This window comes from Gymnoscopelus braueri (genome assembly GCF_963280865.1).
Source record: "Gymnoscopelus braueri genome assembly, chromosome: 24".
NCBI classification, from domain to species: Eukaryota; Metazoa; Chordata; class Actinopteri; order Myctophiformes; family Myctophidae; genus Gymnoscopelus; species Gymnoscopelus braueri.
In genome coordinates this window covers 7,973,397-7,991,579 of record NC_137626.1, presented here as the reverse complement: position 1 = coordinate 7,991,579, position 18,183 = coordinate 7,973,397, and the positions used below count along the sequence as shown (strand labels likewise).

General features: G+C 44.5%; 2 protein-coding genes across 4 annotated transcripts in view; one reads left to right on the top strand and one right to left on the bottom strand.

The window, feature by feature from the left end:
* LOC308080264 (sodium/potassium-transporting ATPase subunit alpha-1-like) overlaps positions 1 to 18,033 on the bottom strand; it is a 377,427-nt gene extending 359,394 nt beyond the window's left edge. For 2 of the 3 annotated variants that reach the window (XM_080422050.1, XM_080422052.1), the window contains exons 1-12: positions 17,708 to 18,033; positions 15,816 to 16,193; positions 13,116 to 13,229; positions 10,227 to 10,328; positions 9,686 to 9,787; positions 8,943 to 9,056; positions 8,116 to 8,328; positions 6,326 to 6,634; positions 4,509 to 4,643; positions 3,405 to 3,597; positions 2,580 to 2,755; positions 1,062 to 1,198 (exon numbers count right to left, since the gene is read on the bottom strand). In XM_080422050.1, the coding sequence (XP_080278176.1) occupies positions 1,062 to 1,198; positions 2,580 to 2,755; positions 3,405 to 3,597; positions 4,509 to 4,643; positions 6,326 to 6,634; positions 8,116 to 8,328; positions 8,943 to 9,056; positions 9,686 to 9,787; positions 10,227 to 10,328; positions 13,116 to 13,145 (1,511 nt within the window). In that variant the 5' untranslated portion in view covers positions 13,146 to 13,229; positions 15,816 to 16,193; positions 17,708 to 18,033. The remainder of the gene's footprint in view (positions 1 to 1,061; positions 1,199 to 2,579; positions 2,756 to 3,404; positions 3,598 to 4,508; positions 4,644 to 6,325; positions 6,635 to 8,115; positions 8,329 to 8,942; positions 9,057 to 9,685; positions 9,788 to 10,226; positions 10,329 to 13,115; positions 13,230 to 15,815; positions 16,194 to 17,707) is intronic. The other variant, XM_080422051.1, reaches the window with a different exon arrangement.
* The window catches only part of LOC308080271 (uncharacterized protein), a 193,304-nt gene that overhangs the window by 142,109 nt on the left and 33,012 nt on the right, over positions 1 to 18,183 (top strand). The gene's annotated exons all lie outside the window — the stretch shown is intronic.

Genomic DNA, 18,183 nt, shown 5'->3' with positions numbered 1-18,183 from the left:
TATGTGTTTATGAATTGAATACAAGGACTATCGTGATATATCGTTGGTGAAATTTCATGCAATATATCGTGATATCGCAATATATCAATATTTTCAGATATCGTGATATATCGTTGGTGAAATTTCTTGCAATATATTGAATATCGTGATATCGCAATATATCGAATATCGTGATATATATTGTTATCGTGGGCCTAATATCGTGATATATATCGTATCGTGAGGTACCCATATCGTCCCACCCCTACTTTGTCGTACAACAAAGTGGTTGTAACTACAAAGGCAATGCCTGAAAGCGAGTCTTCAGTTCGATTCCCATGGCCGGCCGGGGAACCAGTGGTTCAGTTCACTTTTCTGTTTTCTGTTATCGCAAGGAAAGCTTTCATGGGGAATAGCAGATCAACAAGCTCACAACGCGACGCGTCGCGTTGTGAGCTTGTCGATCTGCAATTCTCAGCGAAAGCTTTCCCCACAATACCGATGCTGGGGTTTAAGTGGTTCAGTTCAGTTTTGTACACAAGAATAAAAGCTAGAAGGTCCTGGGTTCGATTCCCGCCGGGGACGCTGTGGGCGCTGGGAGCGTGTCTTCTCCTCCGCGTCATCAGCGCCCATACCCTAGGTGGGGTTGGCGAAAGGGCCTACTCTGTGTGGAGTTTGCATGTTCTCCCCGTGTCTCCTAGGGTAGTTAATACCCTCACAAAAACATGTAGTAATCCTGGTCACTATACCGCCTCCCCCATGACAGCCGGGGCGCCTGATGGAGGGGAAGGGAACTGGTTGGAATAACGTGTTCCTTCCACGCGCTACGTCCAACCAGGGAAACTCCCCCCTGTCAGGTGACAAGAAGGTCAGTTGGCTCTCATGCCTGAAGGAAGCATGAGCTCGGCCCTGGCCTCCCTACTGTGGGGTGACCAGTAATACTGGTGTAGGGCTGGTGTAGCGCCCAGGATCACTTAGGAAATTGGCACCGGGTGAAAAAAATGGGTTACAAAAATCGCGGGATAAAATTAAAAAAAAAAAAAAAAAGAATAAAAGCTTGCTTCCGAGCATATAGCCGATACCTTGGGTTGACTTCGTTAACAGGAATGTTCAGACGTGCGGCGATGTCCTCGACGGTCTCGTTGCCTTCAGAGATGATGCCCACTCCCTTGGCGATGGCCTTGGCTGTGATTGGATGATCACCTGTCACCATGATGACCTGCGGGCGGACGTAAAAGGGGAGGAGTTATAGAGTTTATATACACATGATCTGTGTGGGTTTCAGGCATGAGAAAACAAACACAGTTTATATGCATGTCAATGATGAGCTGGACGTTTATTTTGAAAGCCTGACGTCATAATACGTCATAGAGATGTTAACACATCGACCGCCAGAGGTTAATCTCATAATGTACTCACCAGTGCCAAGGTGTTTTTGTTGTTTTTTTGTTTTTTTCATGTCGCCATAGATCTTGTTAAAATCCTTAAGATTGAGCTCTACACGGTCTGTTTACATCCGCGAGATCTCCCTGTATCTCCCAGTGAAGATCGCGTGTCAAACGGGGTATCCATGTTGTAGTTAGAGCGGATTACGTTAAACAGTGAAATGCGAGGAGAAAAAACTACAGGAAGAGAATTGAGTTTCAGTTTCGTCTGTAGAATGGGAGCGGGCGTGATCGTCAAAACCGGATCCCAAATAATTCTATTTCCGGTCATCAAACCGGAAACGGAAGTGGATCAAAAAAATTCCGAAAGTGCACCCGGACCGCGCATGCGCGAAAAGACCGCAGCCCGTAGGGCTACGGTCTCGGCGCTTAACAGTTGGATTTAACGGACCGTAGGACTACGTTCTTGGCGGTTAATGTGTTAATAAGCCAGCGGTTCTGAAACATTATTTTTTTATTTCAAGGACTCTGTTTGCTATGCATTATGATTAGGCCACGGAGCCCCATAACTCTGAGAGTGCACAAATGGAACCAAATGGACCCGTGAGGGTCCATTTGGTTCCATTTGTGCACTCTCACAGTTACAGACCTGTAAGGCTCCATTTGGTTCCTATCAACAATCAATACTTTAGATGGATAATGCTTGGAACCCCCTTAAGGACCCCCTGGGTCCCCGGAACCCACTGATGTAAGCAACACAGCTGCAGCTAATCAAATGAATAATGGGGTGCGTTGGATTTGGTGCGTCAATGTGCAAGCATTGACAACACTGTTGACAACCGTCTATGCTTGCACATCAGCTGCCCGCCCATGGCTGTGGGCACAACTTAAGCCTAATACACACCCATTATTAATTTTATTAGCTACATCTGCATTGCTTACTATACTGTCATATTCCACCCATTGATGGCCAGGCCTGGAATCGAACCCCAGGCGCACTTTCTAACCATGCCGCCCCCAATTACAATGGTTCTGCTTTAAACCTGGTGGAAACGCAAGCCGGTTCGCGGCCCGGTTCCATGAAAGCACCACGGTTTCAAGAATCTAGAACGGAACCAAAGTTATTTTGGTGGAAAAGTGGCCTTTGAGCGGCCCTCCTCTCTCTCCTAACGCAACGTGTTCCGTTTTTTGGTAGGATATATACGGTTACGTTACCTTGATTCCGGCGCTCCTGCATTTGCCCACGGCGTCGGGCACGGCGGCACGGGGAGGGTCGATCATGGACATGAGGCCCACGAAGCATAGGTTCTCAGTGGGGAAGTTCACCTCCTCTATATCGAAAACGAAGCCCTCCGCAAACTGGTCGTCGGGGAGGTTGTATTGGCAGAAACCTGGAACGGGGGAAAACATAAAACGTGAATCGGTTAGGGTCGAGAAGATCAATACATTTACAACATATTACATTGTTTCCCTGTGTGGTTTATAGGCGTTCTATTCCATCAGTTCATCGGATTCTTCCTTCAAATGAATATTGGGCCGGGTCCAAAATCTATGCTAATTGGTCGGGCCGGGCCGAGCCGAGCCTCGGGTTCTGTGAAGAAAAGAAAATTTATTATCCCCCCAAAAAAATAATTTCAAACTGCCCCTAGCGGCGTAACGGTAATGCCGACAGAAATGTCAGTGGATGTGTTGAATGCAGCTCAAAGTGAACTTTACTCAGGTATCTAGTTTGTCGCCGTCGGACCTTCCTAGCCTGTGTTATTAAAAACTATTAAATTATTAAAAACGGGCGACAATGGCCAAAACTCAATCGAAAATCGGCGAAAGTGGCCGTTTTCAAGATATTTTGGCCATTATCAGGGGCGGCCTTAGTGATCTGGGGGCCCGTTTCAAGAGCTAATATGTGGCCCCCTATGCACCCCCCCACCCCCCAAAAAAAAGAAAAAAAAAAAAAATCACCCCAAAACACGGTCACCCCGATTTTGTTTGCGGAATTTGAGACCACCTTCCTCATAAGTTTCACTTCACTCCCTCACGTACCCAGCACTCTCTCTCCTAGTCCGCCCAGTTCCAGGTAGGCGTTCTGGAAGGCGTCCTTCAACTCGTCGTCCAGAGCCACGTCTTTGCCCTGGATCAGGATGGTGGAGCAGCGGTCCAGGATCCTCTCCGGCGCGCCCTTCATCACCAGCAGGTGCTTGGTCTCTCCCTCGGTTGAGTTATGGTGGATGGAAAGCTTAAGAGAGAGACGGCAGGGGAGAAACACAGGCGGACATTTTGAGCCATGCTGTCATAGTTTTGCTTGTCGTCTGATTATTATATCCAGTGTTAACCTGTTCAAAACAGGAACGCATCGGTGCATTTTAACTCTTTTAACGCCATTGACTCGAACACTCGCCAATTGCTACTTAATCCACCCACGCCATCGACGCGTTAGACGCGTTGATAGCGTTTTCATTGTTTAATCTGTGATCGCGCTGTTCTGTTTATATTTCACCATCAGATAGATACTGTTTTAGTTTTTTTCACTCTCACCCGGATCCGGATTCATGACGCAGATTCCGTTTCCGGTTTTCTTTTTTAGGCATTTTAGGCGAGAATAGGGAAACACACGGTTTTTCACACGGGAAAAATCTGGAACATTTGTGCAAATCTTTGAATACAATTAATAATGTATTTTTTTAAACAACATTTTTAACTCAAATCTTTGCTTCTGGGCGGTCCCTGGAACAACATTTTGATGGGGATCGGCGGCCAAAAACATCATTTTGGGGGTCCTTGACAAGAAAAAGTGTAACCACCACTGATATAGCAATGAAGACATTTGTTGAGATATTTGACAGTTACAAATGTTCGCTTAAAAATATATATTCCAAGATTTTCACAAAGTTTCACGATTAGAAGATCTACTAGAAGATCTACATTCGATCTATATCTGCTATTTTTGAATAGCCAAATAAATCTAAAATCACAGATGCGTTCCCGGATTGAATGGGATAAGCAAGGTAATCGCATAGATCAAATGCAGACAGACAGTTTGTCGAGGCACCACGAGCCAAACGTATAATACCTTTCTCCATAGGAAGAATTCCTTGATTGCTGAAACGTACATGATGGCTAGTGGTGAGCTTTAACTTGGTGACATACCTGGTACTTGTTGGTGGAGTTGAACGGGATCTCAGAAATCTTCACGTTCTTGTCTCTCATCTCCGTGACGGATCCGCAGCACAGCTCAATGCACTTCAACAAGGCGGATTCTGAGGCGTCGCCGGCTACATCTCTCTGGCAACACAAAGGATGCGGGGTTTAAAGCAGGGGTTCTCAAAGTGGAGTTCCAGGGACCCCCAGGGGTCCTTGAGGGGGTTCCAGGGGGCATCAAAATCAGTTTAACCATTTAACCCTATTGTATACATCGGTTATTTGAAAGAAAAATCAAAAAACTTTTTTTTTTTTTTATATGGAACAAAATACGTTCATATGGGGGTCCGCAGCCAAATGCATATTAACTTGGGGGTCCTTGACATGAAAAAGGTTTGAGATAGACTGGTTTTAAAGAGGCTGCAACATACGTAAATCGGTATTAACTTCTATATTTTTTTGTGCCGTGAAATTGGCAAAACTTTCCACTTTCCATTTTTTGGCAAAATCTCGACACAATTACCGAGGTTTGTGAACAGAAAAACGTGTGTTAACCCTTTCCTCCATTGTGCTCATGCCAATGACTGGAGGAAACTAAAGGCCAGGGAAAGAACAGGCATGGTTATTGTAGCCAAGTGATTAGTGCACGCACACACACACACTTACAGGTCATTAACGCAGGGTGGAAATGAGTAGCTTGGCTTCAGGGGGGATTCAAAAAGCTTGGAGACGTGTGTGTGTGTGTGTGTGTGTGTGTGTGTGTGTGTGTGTGTGTGTGTGTGTGTGTGTGTGTGTGTGTGTGTGTGTGTGTGTGTACACACACACACACACTCACTCCGGGGAGACTGGTTGGAGCTGGAAAACAACTCCGAAGGAGCCAGTAAACATCTCAGAAGCAGTGAAACTAAATCAAACCATAATTACAGCTTTGGGTCAATTTGTCTCAAGTGTAATTTGTTTATCTAGAGAAGCTATAGGGGCCTCTAAGAGGCACTACAGACATGAACAGGTTGTTGGCATGCATTACAAAGACATTTTAACGGAACAGAAAACACCAAGACCAGATAAAAAAACTTTGTTTTACAGCTTGGGGTTATTTTTGACTTCAGTATGATTTGAAATCCATATGAAACTCTGCATGAATAAATACATTTCACTTGAACCCCAGCATCCATATTCTAGGGGGATCATTAGAAAAAAATAGCTGATCTAACAAGTCGTTTTTTTGCCAATCCATTAGGGTTATCTCTAGAGGTTTTAGGTGTATAATTGAATATTCGCCAAAAATACGTTGAGACAAGTTGTGAGCTTGAAGATTAGCTATTATTTTTTGGTGGAGAGATTTGGTGTAGTGAAAAACGACCGTACCAAGTACAGTTGCAACTCAGTATAGAGGGTTTACGTGGTTAATTAGAAGGGATAGTTCACCCCCAAAATGACTTTTTCCTATCAATTAGTCACCCCATGGCGACTTGAATTCATGATTTATTTATTTTTGTCACATTCCTAAGCCATTCATTTGATGACCGGCAGCGGTTCCGGTAGAAGACACAAAGAGTCTCCTTTGTGTCTCCTACCGGAACCCCTGCCTACCGGTCCGCTGGTCATCAAATTATTGGCTTAGGAATGCGACAAAAACTAAAAAATATCCATGAATTCAAGTCTCCATGGGGTATCTAATCGATAGGGGAAAAAAAATTGGTGAACTATTCCCTTTAATGTTACTTCTTTGAGAAATCGAGACCTTTGCCCAAGTTCAATTAATCAAAAAGAAAGAAAGAAAAAGGCAACGTCATCACCTCTCCAAATCATATTCCGGCGCTCACCTTGAGGATGGGCACGTTGGACTGCTCCGCCAGGAAGACGGCGCGGTTGCACAGGCCGGCGATCCTGGCCAGCCCTCCCCATGTGGCGGAGCTCCTGTCGAAGGCCGTTCCGCTCTGGTTCTCCGTGGTGTCGGCCTCGTGGATCTGGTTGTCGAACCACATGTGGGCCACGGTCATCCTGTTCTGGGTCAGCGTGCCCGTCTTGTCGGAGCAGATGGTGGAGGTGGAGCCCAGGGTCTCCACGGCCTCCAGGTTCTTCACCAGACAGTTCTTCTTGGCCATGCGCTTGGCGGTCAGCGTCAGACACACCTGGGGAGGTGGAATCAACGGGGGTCGAGTTAGAAGAGGGGTATACCTGCCCGATGACATGCGTCTTGAATCAGGATTACATTTACACCTGATATATATAACCATAAAAATCCAATCTCTCCTTCCCACACAAAATGCAGATTAACACGTTGGTCAATTCCTCTAAACATTTACGTACGATCGAGAGACGGTAATGATTTAAACCGTTGTTGCACACCAGTGATCAATGGTTTCCTGTCTCTGACTAAACCGACTGATTTGGACCATGGGATGACTTGTAGTAAACGTAATGGCAGGTAACCATTCGCTTTGTGTAAGCACCTAAGGTAGCTCTCCACCGCACCAACGTCGTTAAGAGTTGGAAAGCGTCCAAGCGAAATCTGTTGAATCGGCGGTGGGTACGCCGTCACGTCAGGTTGTAGGAAAGCGTGATAGCAGACCGTCGTGGCAAGTTGTAGGGAAGCGTCGAAAGCAGACCAAGCATGCCATCGGATAGCAGCGGGCTCGTTGTTGAAAAAGAAATCAAGCCTAGGCTAGTTTTAGCACGTCTGCCGGTGTCGGCTCTCAGGTGCATTCAGCTACTTTTGTTCACACCTTCCAACAGACTGATCCCCCGACTTCATTGGACTGCCAGTCTGTAGTAATCTGTAGTAGTCTGTTTGGTGGAGAGCTACCTTAACACGAGCCCCACTTACATCATCTCAGCCCTGTGCGCCAATGCTGCACTTAAGACCACATGGCAGAGAAAACCCGGAATGCAGGATATTTGAATAGTGAACTAAAGGAAAATATACAGAAGGAACGCCAGTGGCACCAGAAATGATTATATTTTGAAAGCTCTATCTATTAAAGCTAATATAGGGGCCATCTGAAAAGACCATAATCCAGCAGTTTACCAAAGTTTACCAAAGCCTTCTGTATGAACAGCTTTACCGTTTACATTCGTTCCTTATGTCAGATTCAAAAGTTCATTTATTGAATGATTAGTGATTTTCCGTGACTATTGCAAAGCTTGGTATGTTTATCAAGCTGCCCTGAAAGTAAGCATTTGACTTCCGGTCGGTGGACTTCAAAATAAGAGAGTTGATCAAGTAGTAAGAAAGTGTTTGGCATCCGAAATAGTGTCCATATTGTGCAGCCCTAGCTAGCATGAGCGCATTTAATAATTTAAATTGTCCGTCATGACTCTCTCTCATGGTACACTCTTATTTTACTCTACACAAATCGATTTAGACAAAAATAGCCGAGCTACAAGCTCAAAAGTTGTGAGCTTGTGGATTGGCTATTTTTGGCGAACGTTCCCCCCAGAATAGGGATGAAGCTGGGGGTTCAAGTGGTTAAACAAAAGTGGCATTTTAAGTTTTAAGCATAATTTTTATTATCACGATAATATCGTTAATCACAATATTTGTTTCCTGCAATAATGGTGACATGTAATTTTCACATGGTCCCATCCCTAAACCCGACGGAGCAGGACTCACAGTGACGGTGGCCAGCAGACCCTCGGGCACGTTGGCCACGATGATGCCGATGAGGAAGATGACGGCCTCCAGCCAGGAGTAGCCCAGGATGAGCGAGAGGACGAAGAAGGACATGCCCAGGAAGATGGACACGCCCGTGATGATGTGGATGAGGTGCTCGATCTCGATGATGTGGATGAGGTGCTTCTCACCGTCGCGCACGACCAAGGCTTGCTAATAAAGTGACAGCGAATGCAACAAGATCAGTATGTCGTTTTCATCAGAAAAACAAGGGGAAGTAAAACCAGCGCTTTGATTCATGTGCTTTAATTTCTTCCCGTTCAAATGTTTTCTATAATGAGAAGCACTTTGCTGAAATGAATGTTTTCATAATAGTCGTTTTCGTATTATAATGGAAAATCTAAGTCGTGGGATTCATTGCTATTGTCGCCGACGGGCGAAAATCTTGTCCAAAGACATTTAATTGATTAAATATTAAGAAGACCAGACTTAATCACTTTCAACCTGGTTGGGCATGTCATTATAGGCAAACATTTCGCAAAATCTTCAATCTGTTTTTTTTTTCATAAATAGCGAAAATAGCCGATCTACACGCTCACGATGTGACACGTGAGCGTGTAGAATGTCATGCGACAAAATAGAAGATAGGCCATTCATTTTATGAAAAGATTGATTATTATGGAAATACAAGGGTTCTACCCGACAGCGACGATATACAACAGGGCTCCTACTGTACAAGATGGTGAAGGTTGCCGTGCAGCTCTTCGTGCTAAACTGAAGAGCAAATGGATGGATTAACAGAAGTAGAAAACTTTCTGGGGCAATACCTGTGGAACCAGGTTCTTGAAAGAGTCCATGATCTTGGAGCTCTTAGCCTCTTGGTAGTAGGAGAAACACCCAGTGACGATGACCACAGCGGACAGAACGACACCCAGGTACAACTGTGGAAGTCAAGGATGGAACATTTTGTTCACAATATTGCATGAATTGTCTTAACCGATTCAATCCGGGAACACATCTGTGTCACCTAGCAAAACATAGCAGATATACAAGCTCATAGTGCGGCTACGAGCTTGTAGAACTGCAATTTATTTAGAAAAATCGTGAAAATTAGTGCAAATATTTGAATATGTATATACATCTTTTTTTTAAGCGAATATTTTGAACTCAAATTGAACCACTGATATAGAAACATAAGTACAAAAAAATATATATATATTGGGTTTTATTGGGTTAAGATGCTCCACCAAGATGCTAAAATATTACACCAATGCATGATGCAACAGCTGGGCAACCATGACATTCAGTTTTGAAACAATGCTGGAAGTCGCAGGCGTGTACAAGCGATATACAGCCAATATACAAGCTCACAACCTGCGACGCACGTGAGCTTGTACGTCTATCAGCTAGTTTGGCTTGGTATATCGGCTACTGTATGTTAGTCACGCGACACGTCATAAGACAAACCGGGTTTGAGAATTTCGTCATCAACAGTGCGTAAAAATAAATTACGCGTGGTCATATGCGAGATATATGAGACAACGGGGACATTCTTAGGTTTGCATCTTACGTCGTCGTTGACCGGCTCGTCTTCCATGGCGGTCTGGATGCCGTAGGCCAGGAAACAGAGGAGGGCACCAGTCCACAGCAGCATGGCGAAACCTCCAAACATCTGCACAAAGAGAGGAGAAACAGGAGCGGTCACTGTCGGTCTGTCAGTGTCAGGTTTAAAGGAATAGTTAACACAAGAAATGAATCAATTACACACACACAGCCTCGATTTTGTGGAGATTTGATTACCGGCGGAGTCGAATCAAAGAAAGAGTCTCCGGTAGAAGACTCAGAGTCTCCATTGAGTCGGTCATCAAATTATTGGCTCAGGAATACAAAATAAGAAAAAAAAGCTCTATGAATTCAAGGCTTCAAGGCTAGGAAAGTGTGTAATTGATAAGAAATACGTTTCTTTGGGGGGGGCTAACTACCCGTTTAACACGGCAGCCGAATGTGCCACCAACAATACTTTTCAGGTTTTCACATGGGCGCCCTGATCCAGGAAAACATTGGGAACCCGCTGCCTTCTAGCTAGCTCAGATAAGACAAAGGTTTAAAACCTGTTTGCAGAACTTGACCCACTCCGGGGTGGTGGGGGGAGGGGTGAGAGCGTTGGGGCCGTCCCGGGCCAGATTCTCAGCCGCCTTGGCTTTGGTCAGACCCTGAAAGTAGAGGGGAGAGAGACAGAGGAAGGTACGATCGTCAGATGTGTACATTATGTGACAATAATAATAATCCCATCCCAGGTTAGGCCCGTCACAATTATTACATAATAGTCGAATCGCAATTATTTGAGATAGTCGCAATTATTTTTGCATTAATCGTCACAATCGTTTCCATGTTGCCAAATGATCATACATTTTCAAATATTAAAAAATCTGAAATAGCAGCTCTACAAGCTTACAACGCGTCACGAATTGTAAGCTTGTAGATCAGCTATTTCCACTATTAAATAAATATATAAAAGCATTAAATGTCAGTAATTTCTTTGTACATTTAAGTTATTTGTCATATCTGCCCTTGATTATGAAGCCTAAGAGTCAAACAGAAATTAGTGTTTTATTTATGTTCCAATGTTCGATGCCAAAAAAAAACACACAATTATTTGTATGACATTGGCAATTAATCGTCAACTTAATTGCGACAGCCCTGTCCAAGGTATCTGGCTATAGGACCATCTACAAGGCAGAGCAGAGTGGAGTTCTCTGGCCTCATGTGGTATTTTTAACCACACCAGAGTGAATTATACCCCTTATACCATGATGGCCATTTGTCAAAAAGACCTAAAGAACTAAAGTGCTCCTCGGAGCACAGGTCTCCGCCAGGTCACGTAGGTTATTGTGGCCTCCTGGTGGCGCTATAATAGGCCAATGTGAAAAGGGTGGCATTTCTTCCTCAGCCTAGTGGGAATTTGCGTGCATTCATGATTTGAGGCATTTTGTTGCAAAAATGTGTTTTGCTAAATTAGACCTGCTGGTGGCGCTATAACAGGCCAATGTGAAAAGGGTGGCATTTCTTCCTCGGCCTAGTGGGAATGTGCGTGCACATTTTCACGGACATCGCACGCTGCGTTCATGATTTGAGACATTTTGTTCAAAGCGGACCAATCCTGCAAACTTTGGAAGCCAACCTTAGCCAATCAGGATGGAATATGAAATATCTGAAAGATCCGTCTTGATCACATGACTATAGAGATACTGTGTACCGATTTGTGTGATGTTTGGATACAATCTGTAGGAGTAATATCCAAAAATGTGTTTTGCACAAATCGGCCTCCTGTTGGCACTATAACAGGCCCATGTGAAAGACTTTGGGCAGAGGTTCTGATTTGGCATCCAGGGAGAGTGTGTGCACAGTTTCGCAACGACCGGGCCGACGGAGCCGGAGATTAGCTGTACACAGACAGAACTAGAAAAAGGTCTCCGCCAGGTCAGGTAGGTTATTGTGGCCTCCTGGTGGCGCTATAATAGGCCAATGTTTAAAGGGTGCCATTTGTTCTTAGGCCTTGCACGGCAATCGGACACTGCATTCATGGTTTGAGGCATTTTGTGCAAAAAAAAATGTTTTGCTAAATTAGACCTGCTGGTGGCGCTATAACAGGCCAATGTTAAAAGGGTGGCATTTGTTCCTCAACATAGTGTGAATCTGCGTGCAAAGTTTGACTGCATTCGGACGGTGCGTTCATGATTTGTGGAATTTGGTTCAAAACAAGCCACTACTGCAAACTTTAGATGTCAATCTTAGCCAATGAGGATGGAATATGAAAAATCAAACACATCCGTCTTGATCACATGACTATGGAGATCATGTGTACCGATTTGCGTGAAATTTGGATAACATCGGAAGGAGTAATATAAAGAAATGAGTTTTACATAAGTCGGCCTCCTGGTGGCGCTATAAAAGGCAAATGTAAAAAATGCAGGGCAAAGGTTTTTCCTTGACCTCTAGGGAGTGCGCATACAAAGTTTTACACAGATCGGTGCAGTGATAGGTAAAAATATGAATCGGCCTGTTATAGCACCACCATGAGGCTGATTTGAACATTTTCAAGTGGCATTTCTTCCTCGGCATAGCGGAAATATGCGTGCAAAATTTCACGGAAATTGCATGCTGTGTTCATGATTTGAGGCATTTTGTTGAAAACAAAGCCAATCAGGATGGAATATGAAAAATCTGAAAGACCTATTTTGTTTAATGACTATAGAGATACTGTGTACCGATTTGCGAGATTTTTGAACAAAATGTGTAGGAGTACTGTCAAAAAATATGTTTTGCACAAATCGGCCTCCTGGTGGCGCTATAAAAGGCCCATGTGAAAAATTTGAGGCAGAAGTTCGGAATTGGCATCCAGGGAGTGTGTGTGCACAGTTTCGCTGCGATCAAGCCAACGGTGCCAGAGATTAGCTGGTCACAGACGGACGGACGGACGGACGGACAGACAGACAAACGGAGGGTAAAACATACTCTCTCGCCATGCCTTTCGGCCTGGCGGAGACAATGACACACGGACGGACGGACAGGGGGTAAAACATACTCTCTCGCCATGCCTTTCGGCCTGGCGGAGACAATAAAGGAATGGATGGATTCATATTCTGAGGCATTTCATATTCATTGCCAGCACTCTCCAGAGAAACCACTTGCAGGGTCCCCAGTTCAGACTCATGTCATCATAAGTAGGCTATGCCCGTACTGGAAAACCTCATATGTAACTTTTTAGGATTCAAATTCAAAAATGGCAAAAGTAGCAGATCTACAAGCTCAAAACGTGTCGCTTCGCACCGCGAATGTTTTTTATACTTTTGATGCTTTTGTGTGACGCTGTAGTATGATCAAGTAGGGGCGTTGATTTACAAAAAAAAACACAAAAAGTTAGAATATGGATATAGGAGGTTTCTGCCAGACAGCAACATGTGTGTTCCTGAACAGAGGGAGAGACGTGGTGGACTCACCATGTCCACCTCCTTCTTCAACTCGTCCATGTCCTTCTCCTTCTTCTTGCCCTTGGCCTTATTCTTGCCTCCCTGCTCCGAGGTCGCCGCCAGCTCATACTGCTCACGTCCGTCCTGATGACCGCACGAGGACGCACGGGGGGGGGGGGGGGGGGGGAGTGGAAAAACACGAGAGAGTGGAAGAGAAAGAGAATGGAGGAGGTGGAAAGAGGACATATCGGGAGAAAAAGAGGAAAACCTTGTTAGTAAGATGACAAACACAGTTGGTCAGATTCATCATGTATGCTGGAAAACTGCAACAAAAGATATTTTTGTTTTCATTCATTTGAAAAAAATAAAAACAAATTGCTGAGCATGGTACTTTTCCGTGGTAGTGTTAAAATAAATGAGGCTTCATTTAAAAAGAGGCTTCAGTGAGTTCCACACATCACTGGGGAAAGCAAACCCCTGATGGCACCATTAGTCTCCATACAGGTGGTATGAGGTAAAGGGACAGTGGTTTGCCTATCATGACATGCCCAGAATATGATGGGATGCTAGAGTCATGTGGTTCAAACTCAAACAATCAGATTTCAGTAAGTTGTTGCATTGTGTAACGGTAGACGTGTAACGATTCACTTAACTCACCATACAAGTCACGATAATAGGTTCACGATACGATTTAAGATTTTTTAAACACATTTTTTTTCCAGACAAATGTCTTTTTTTTCCTCTTACACAAATCCAGCATTTTCTTCTCTTTTATTCAATACTGTTTCCCCTAAAGTTAAACAATACAGTAGCAAATGAGTGAAGATTTGTTTTAATCAATTCTCTTACAAAGATCCTGTACGGTATTCTTTTTTTTTACGCACCCTCTACTGTTTGCATCGAGATACATTTTTTTATTAAATTGATTTAAATTGTCACCAGTTTGAATCGATGTTAATCGATTTACGATAAATCGTTACATGCCTAATGTAACAGGGTTACTTTTAGTGAAAACACGGTGACACAGAATGTTGATATTTTGGACCATAGATATCGTGACAACAACACTCTTCTCCTCTAGGTTGGAGAAATGCCGGAAAGCTTTTGCCTAGCTACTAGTGCCAGGTGTAGCTAGGCCAGTGGTTCTCACCTTAACGTTCCTTTAGGGCAGGGGTCTTCAACAGGGAGTCCGGGACCCCAGTGGTTCTCAAAGGTTGGGTCCAGGGACCCAACCTAAGCTCACAGTGAGCTTGTAGATCGGCTATTTTCGGAGTGTCGGTGTAGAGGGAAAAAGAGCAGACCAAGTACAGAGCCAACGTCAAGTTGACTAAATATTGAGGGTTTAAAGGTTACCCGTCTGAAAATATACACATTAACATGAATCCAGCTACTGTATCAATGAAAAATGTTTTAATCTGCAACACAATTGTATACAGTAGGTAGTGGGGGTCCCTGATTCATCTCTCTGTCAGCTAGGGGATCCTTGGCCTGAAAAATGTTGAATGTTCTAAAAGGACCCTTACAGATCTGTAACTCTGAGACTGTGTAATGGAACCAAATGAACCTGTAAGGGTCCATTTGGTTCCATTTGTACAGTCTCATAAGTTATGGGGGTCTTTGAAATTAAAAAAATAAAGACATTCATGTAAACACTGAGCTAGTAGGCTAACTGTTCTCCAACCTTAGAAACTACACTGTTCTCCTATCTCATGTCAACGGTGTGACAGACAGACATCCACCCTTCCACATTATCTGTCCCTCTCACTGTCACTCTGTGTGTGTGTGTGTGTGTGTGTGTGTGTGTGTGTGTGTGTGTGTGTGTGTGAGAGAGTGTGAGTGTGAGTGAGTGTGTGTGTGTGTGTGTGTGTGTGTGTGTGCAGACAGGCAGTAACAGGAGACTGCAACACTAGAAGCCTAAATCAAACAGCAGTTACCTCTCATCTATAATTCAACTGGTACAAGGATCAGAGGTGTTTCACACATTAACCCAGGAGAGAGAGACCCCCAGTTTGGGAACCACTGCTCCACTTCACCATTAAAGCGGTGGTTCATAACGTGGGGGCCCGGGGACCCCCGGTGTCCTTGAGGGGGTTCCAATGGGAACAAATGGCCAAGATATATGTCTGCATAGTGGCCATATACTGGTCAGTCACTAGAAGGTGGCAGGAAGGGGTCCAGGAGAGAGTAAAGTACTAGGGGGTGAGGATGAGTCTTCAGATTAACCCCTTAGACCTGAGGTCCATTCTCAGACTTCTTCGTGCCGTGGACCCCCCCATTGATATCTGTATTTGGCCGCGGACCACCATGTGGAAATGTTTTGTGCCAGGGACCCCCAGAAGAGGAGATTTGTGTTCTAAATGAATAGTAGATGTACAAGCTCGCAGCACAGCGCGTGCTGTGAGCTTGTATATCTGCTATTTTTGAATAGCCAACGCTAACATCTAAATTGACACAGATGCTTTCCCGGTTTGAACACATTCCCTGCCATTGATGGAGATCTCTGTCCATTAAAGAAATCTTGTTTATAATGATTTGTAGAGGGCGCTCTTCGCCAACCTATGAATGATGCCTTGACTGTGAGAGAACGAGAGAACGATAGAACCGGAACTGACGTCATCCAAAAAGAAATAACCCTTTCCACTCCAATGTTATGAGATTTAGAAAAACACATGTAGCTCAAGTCACAGAATTTGTCAGACTTCATTCCCATTCATTAAGGTTCAAACCCACCTTTTGCTGCCGGATCCAAACGGCAGCGTGTGATTGGTGAACTCCTCTTCGCTCGCGTAGCTCTCCAACCGGCCGGGACCGGTGTGACTCCCCTCTCTCAGCACCAAATAGGCCCTGCCGGGCCGTTCAGACCTCCTCAGGTACCCTCGTCTCACCACGTCCCTCTCCTCCGCAGGGCGTGTCGAGGACGCCGGGTTTGACACGGTGGCGGGAGCAGGGGCTGCGCCGCCGGGGAAGGCGGGCAGGGTGAAGTAAAGCCCCCCGTAGGAGCCGGCTCGCGTCCCACGGCCGTGGTTCCCGCCAGTCCCGTCCTCCGGGTGGTCCGGGCGACCGCTTGCCACCGCACGCTCCATCATCCACCGCTAAGTGGCCTTGCTGCTGGAGAGCAGAGACGACATTAGATTAGACTTTTATCGTCCCAGAGGGGGATTACTTTTCACAGCCATTTCAACACATGAACACAAACATATCTCTGCTGTCGGGCAGAAACCAACTAACTCCAAAATGTACATTTTTCAGGAAATGAAAAAACAAAACAAAAAGTGGAGTTAGGAGGTTTTGTTCATCATTGATAAGAACAGCTGAATGGACCTCCAAGCTCACAATGAGGTTTAGGTCAAAAGGGGGTGGAGCCTGGAGTCAGCAAAACCAGCTAACTCCACCCCCTTTGATGGAGTTAGCTGGTTTAGCAGACAGTTTGGGGATCCAATGGAGTTAGCTGGTTTTGTCAGAAGAGCTTTTTAATACTTTTCATTTGGTTCAATATTTTTTTAACCAACACACAGACGTAAAGGGTGTTCAGTAGCACTGATTTATGAAGAAGAAAAAATATAAAAGCTGAAAAGTGGAGTTAGCATGGTTTCTGCCAGACAGCGACGATATATAAACACAGCAGCATACAGATAGACAATAGTCCTTATAAATACTAGAGTCTGAACTTTATATTGGTCATTACTACTTAACTTTTTTGACGACACCGGTAACTGCAATTACGCAGCTGATGTGTCGGCCATGGCCCCACAGGCAAACATTTTTAAATGATTTCAGAAATGTTCAAATGTTTTCAAACATTTTCAAATGATTTCAAACTTCTTTTTTTTTAATTCAAAAACAGATCTACAAGCTCATGTGTCCTAATGATTTCACTCATTTACTGCAGTCATAAAGACTGATCCACTTGAACCCTGGCATCCCTATTATGATGGGGGGGAACAATCTCCAGAAATAGCCGATCTACCAACTACAAGCTACATAACATCAGCTATTTTTGGAGAAGGGAATTAAACATGTAGAGATTATATAAATGCACAGAAATAATGGTTGTCCTCGGATTTGAACTAAGTATTCTAGGTTTGATTGCATAAAAACCCTGGTGGTGGTGTGGAGGGGAGCTAGGTTATATGTAAGTATATTTTACACAAGCTCATGTTAATGTATGTTTTGTAATAATAATCAAAATCCACAAAGTAACTAGTAACTAAAGTTTTCAAATAATTATAGTGGAGTAAACGTACAATATTTGCCTCTGAGATGTATGGACACTAGAAGCATAAGTACTGAAAATTGGAAATACTCCAGGAAAGTAAGAATACCTCAAAATTGGACTTAAGTATTAGTACTTGAGTAAATGTACTTAGTTACTTTCCACCACCGTGCATATTGCATCCATCTAAAAGACTGAGAATCAAGCAGGTATATTTTGAAAGTAATCTTGTACACAAACAAACATGATGACAAAACCAGTGTATTCTGCTGTGTACGCTTTAGTTGCAGTTTTAGCCTCTTTAGTATCTTTTTATAGTCTTTTCCTCTCTTTTAACGCCACACACATAGTCTCCAGTGCACACACTTTGACACGCTTTTACAGATCAGATCTGTGATCGCTCACTTACCAGAGTTCCATGGGACGGATCCTCCTCACGGCTTCTCAGCGGGGGGGTAGAAGGGGGGGGAGACCCCTGGATCGCCGTGGAGGAAACTCCGGAGAGGAAGGTACCGAGGCAGACGCGCGGGGATCCTGGTACGGGCGAGGAACCGTGCGGGTAGGCTCCCATTGCCATCGATACTCCTCGCCAACGTCAACTCGCTGGACAACAAAATGACAGAACTACGAGCGCGGATGCAGTTTCAGGAAGAGACGAGGAACACTGGAATTGTTTGTCTCACTGAGACGTGGCTGGATGCTGCGGTCCCCGATTTAGCGATGGAGCTCCCTGGCTCCTCCTCTTACACTTCTGTGTCGAAACAGCTGAGCGTGAAGGGAAAAGGGGGAGGAGTCTGCCTTTACGTCATGGACGCCTGGTGTTCTGATGCACAGATCATTGGCTCCCTCTGCTGTCCAGACGTGGAATATAATGATTCAACTCAG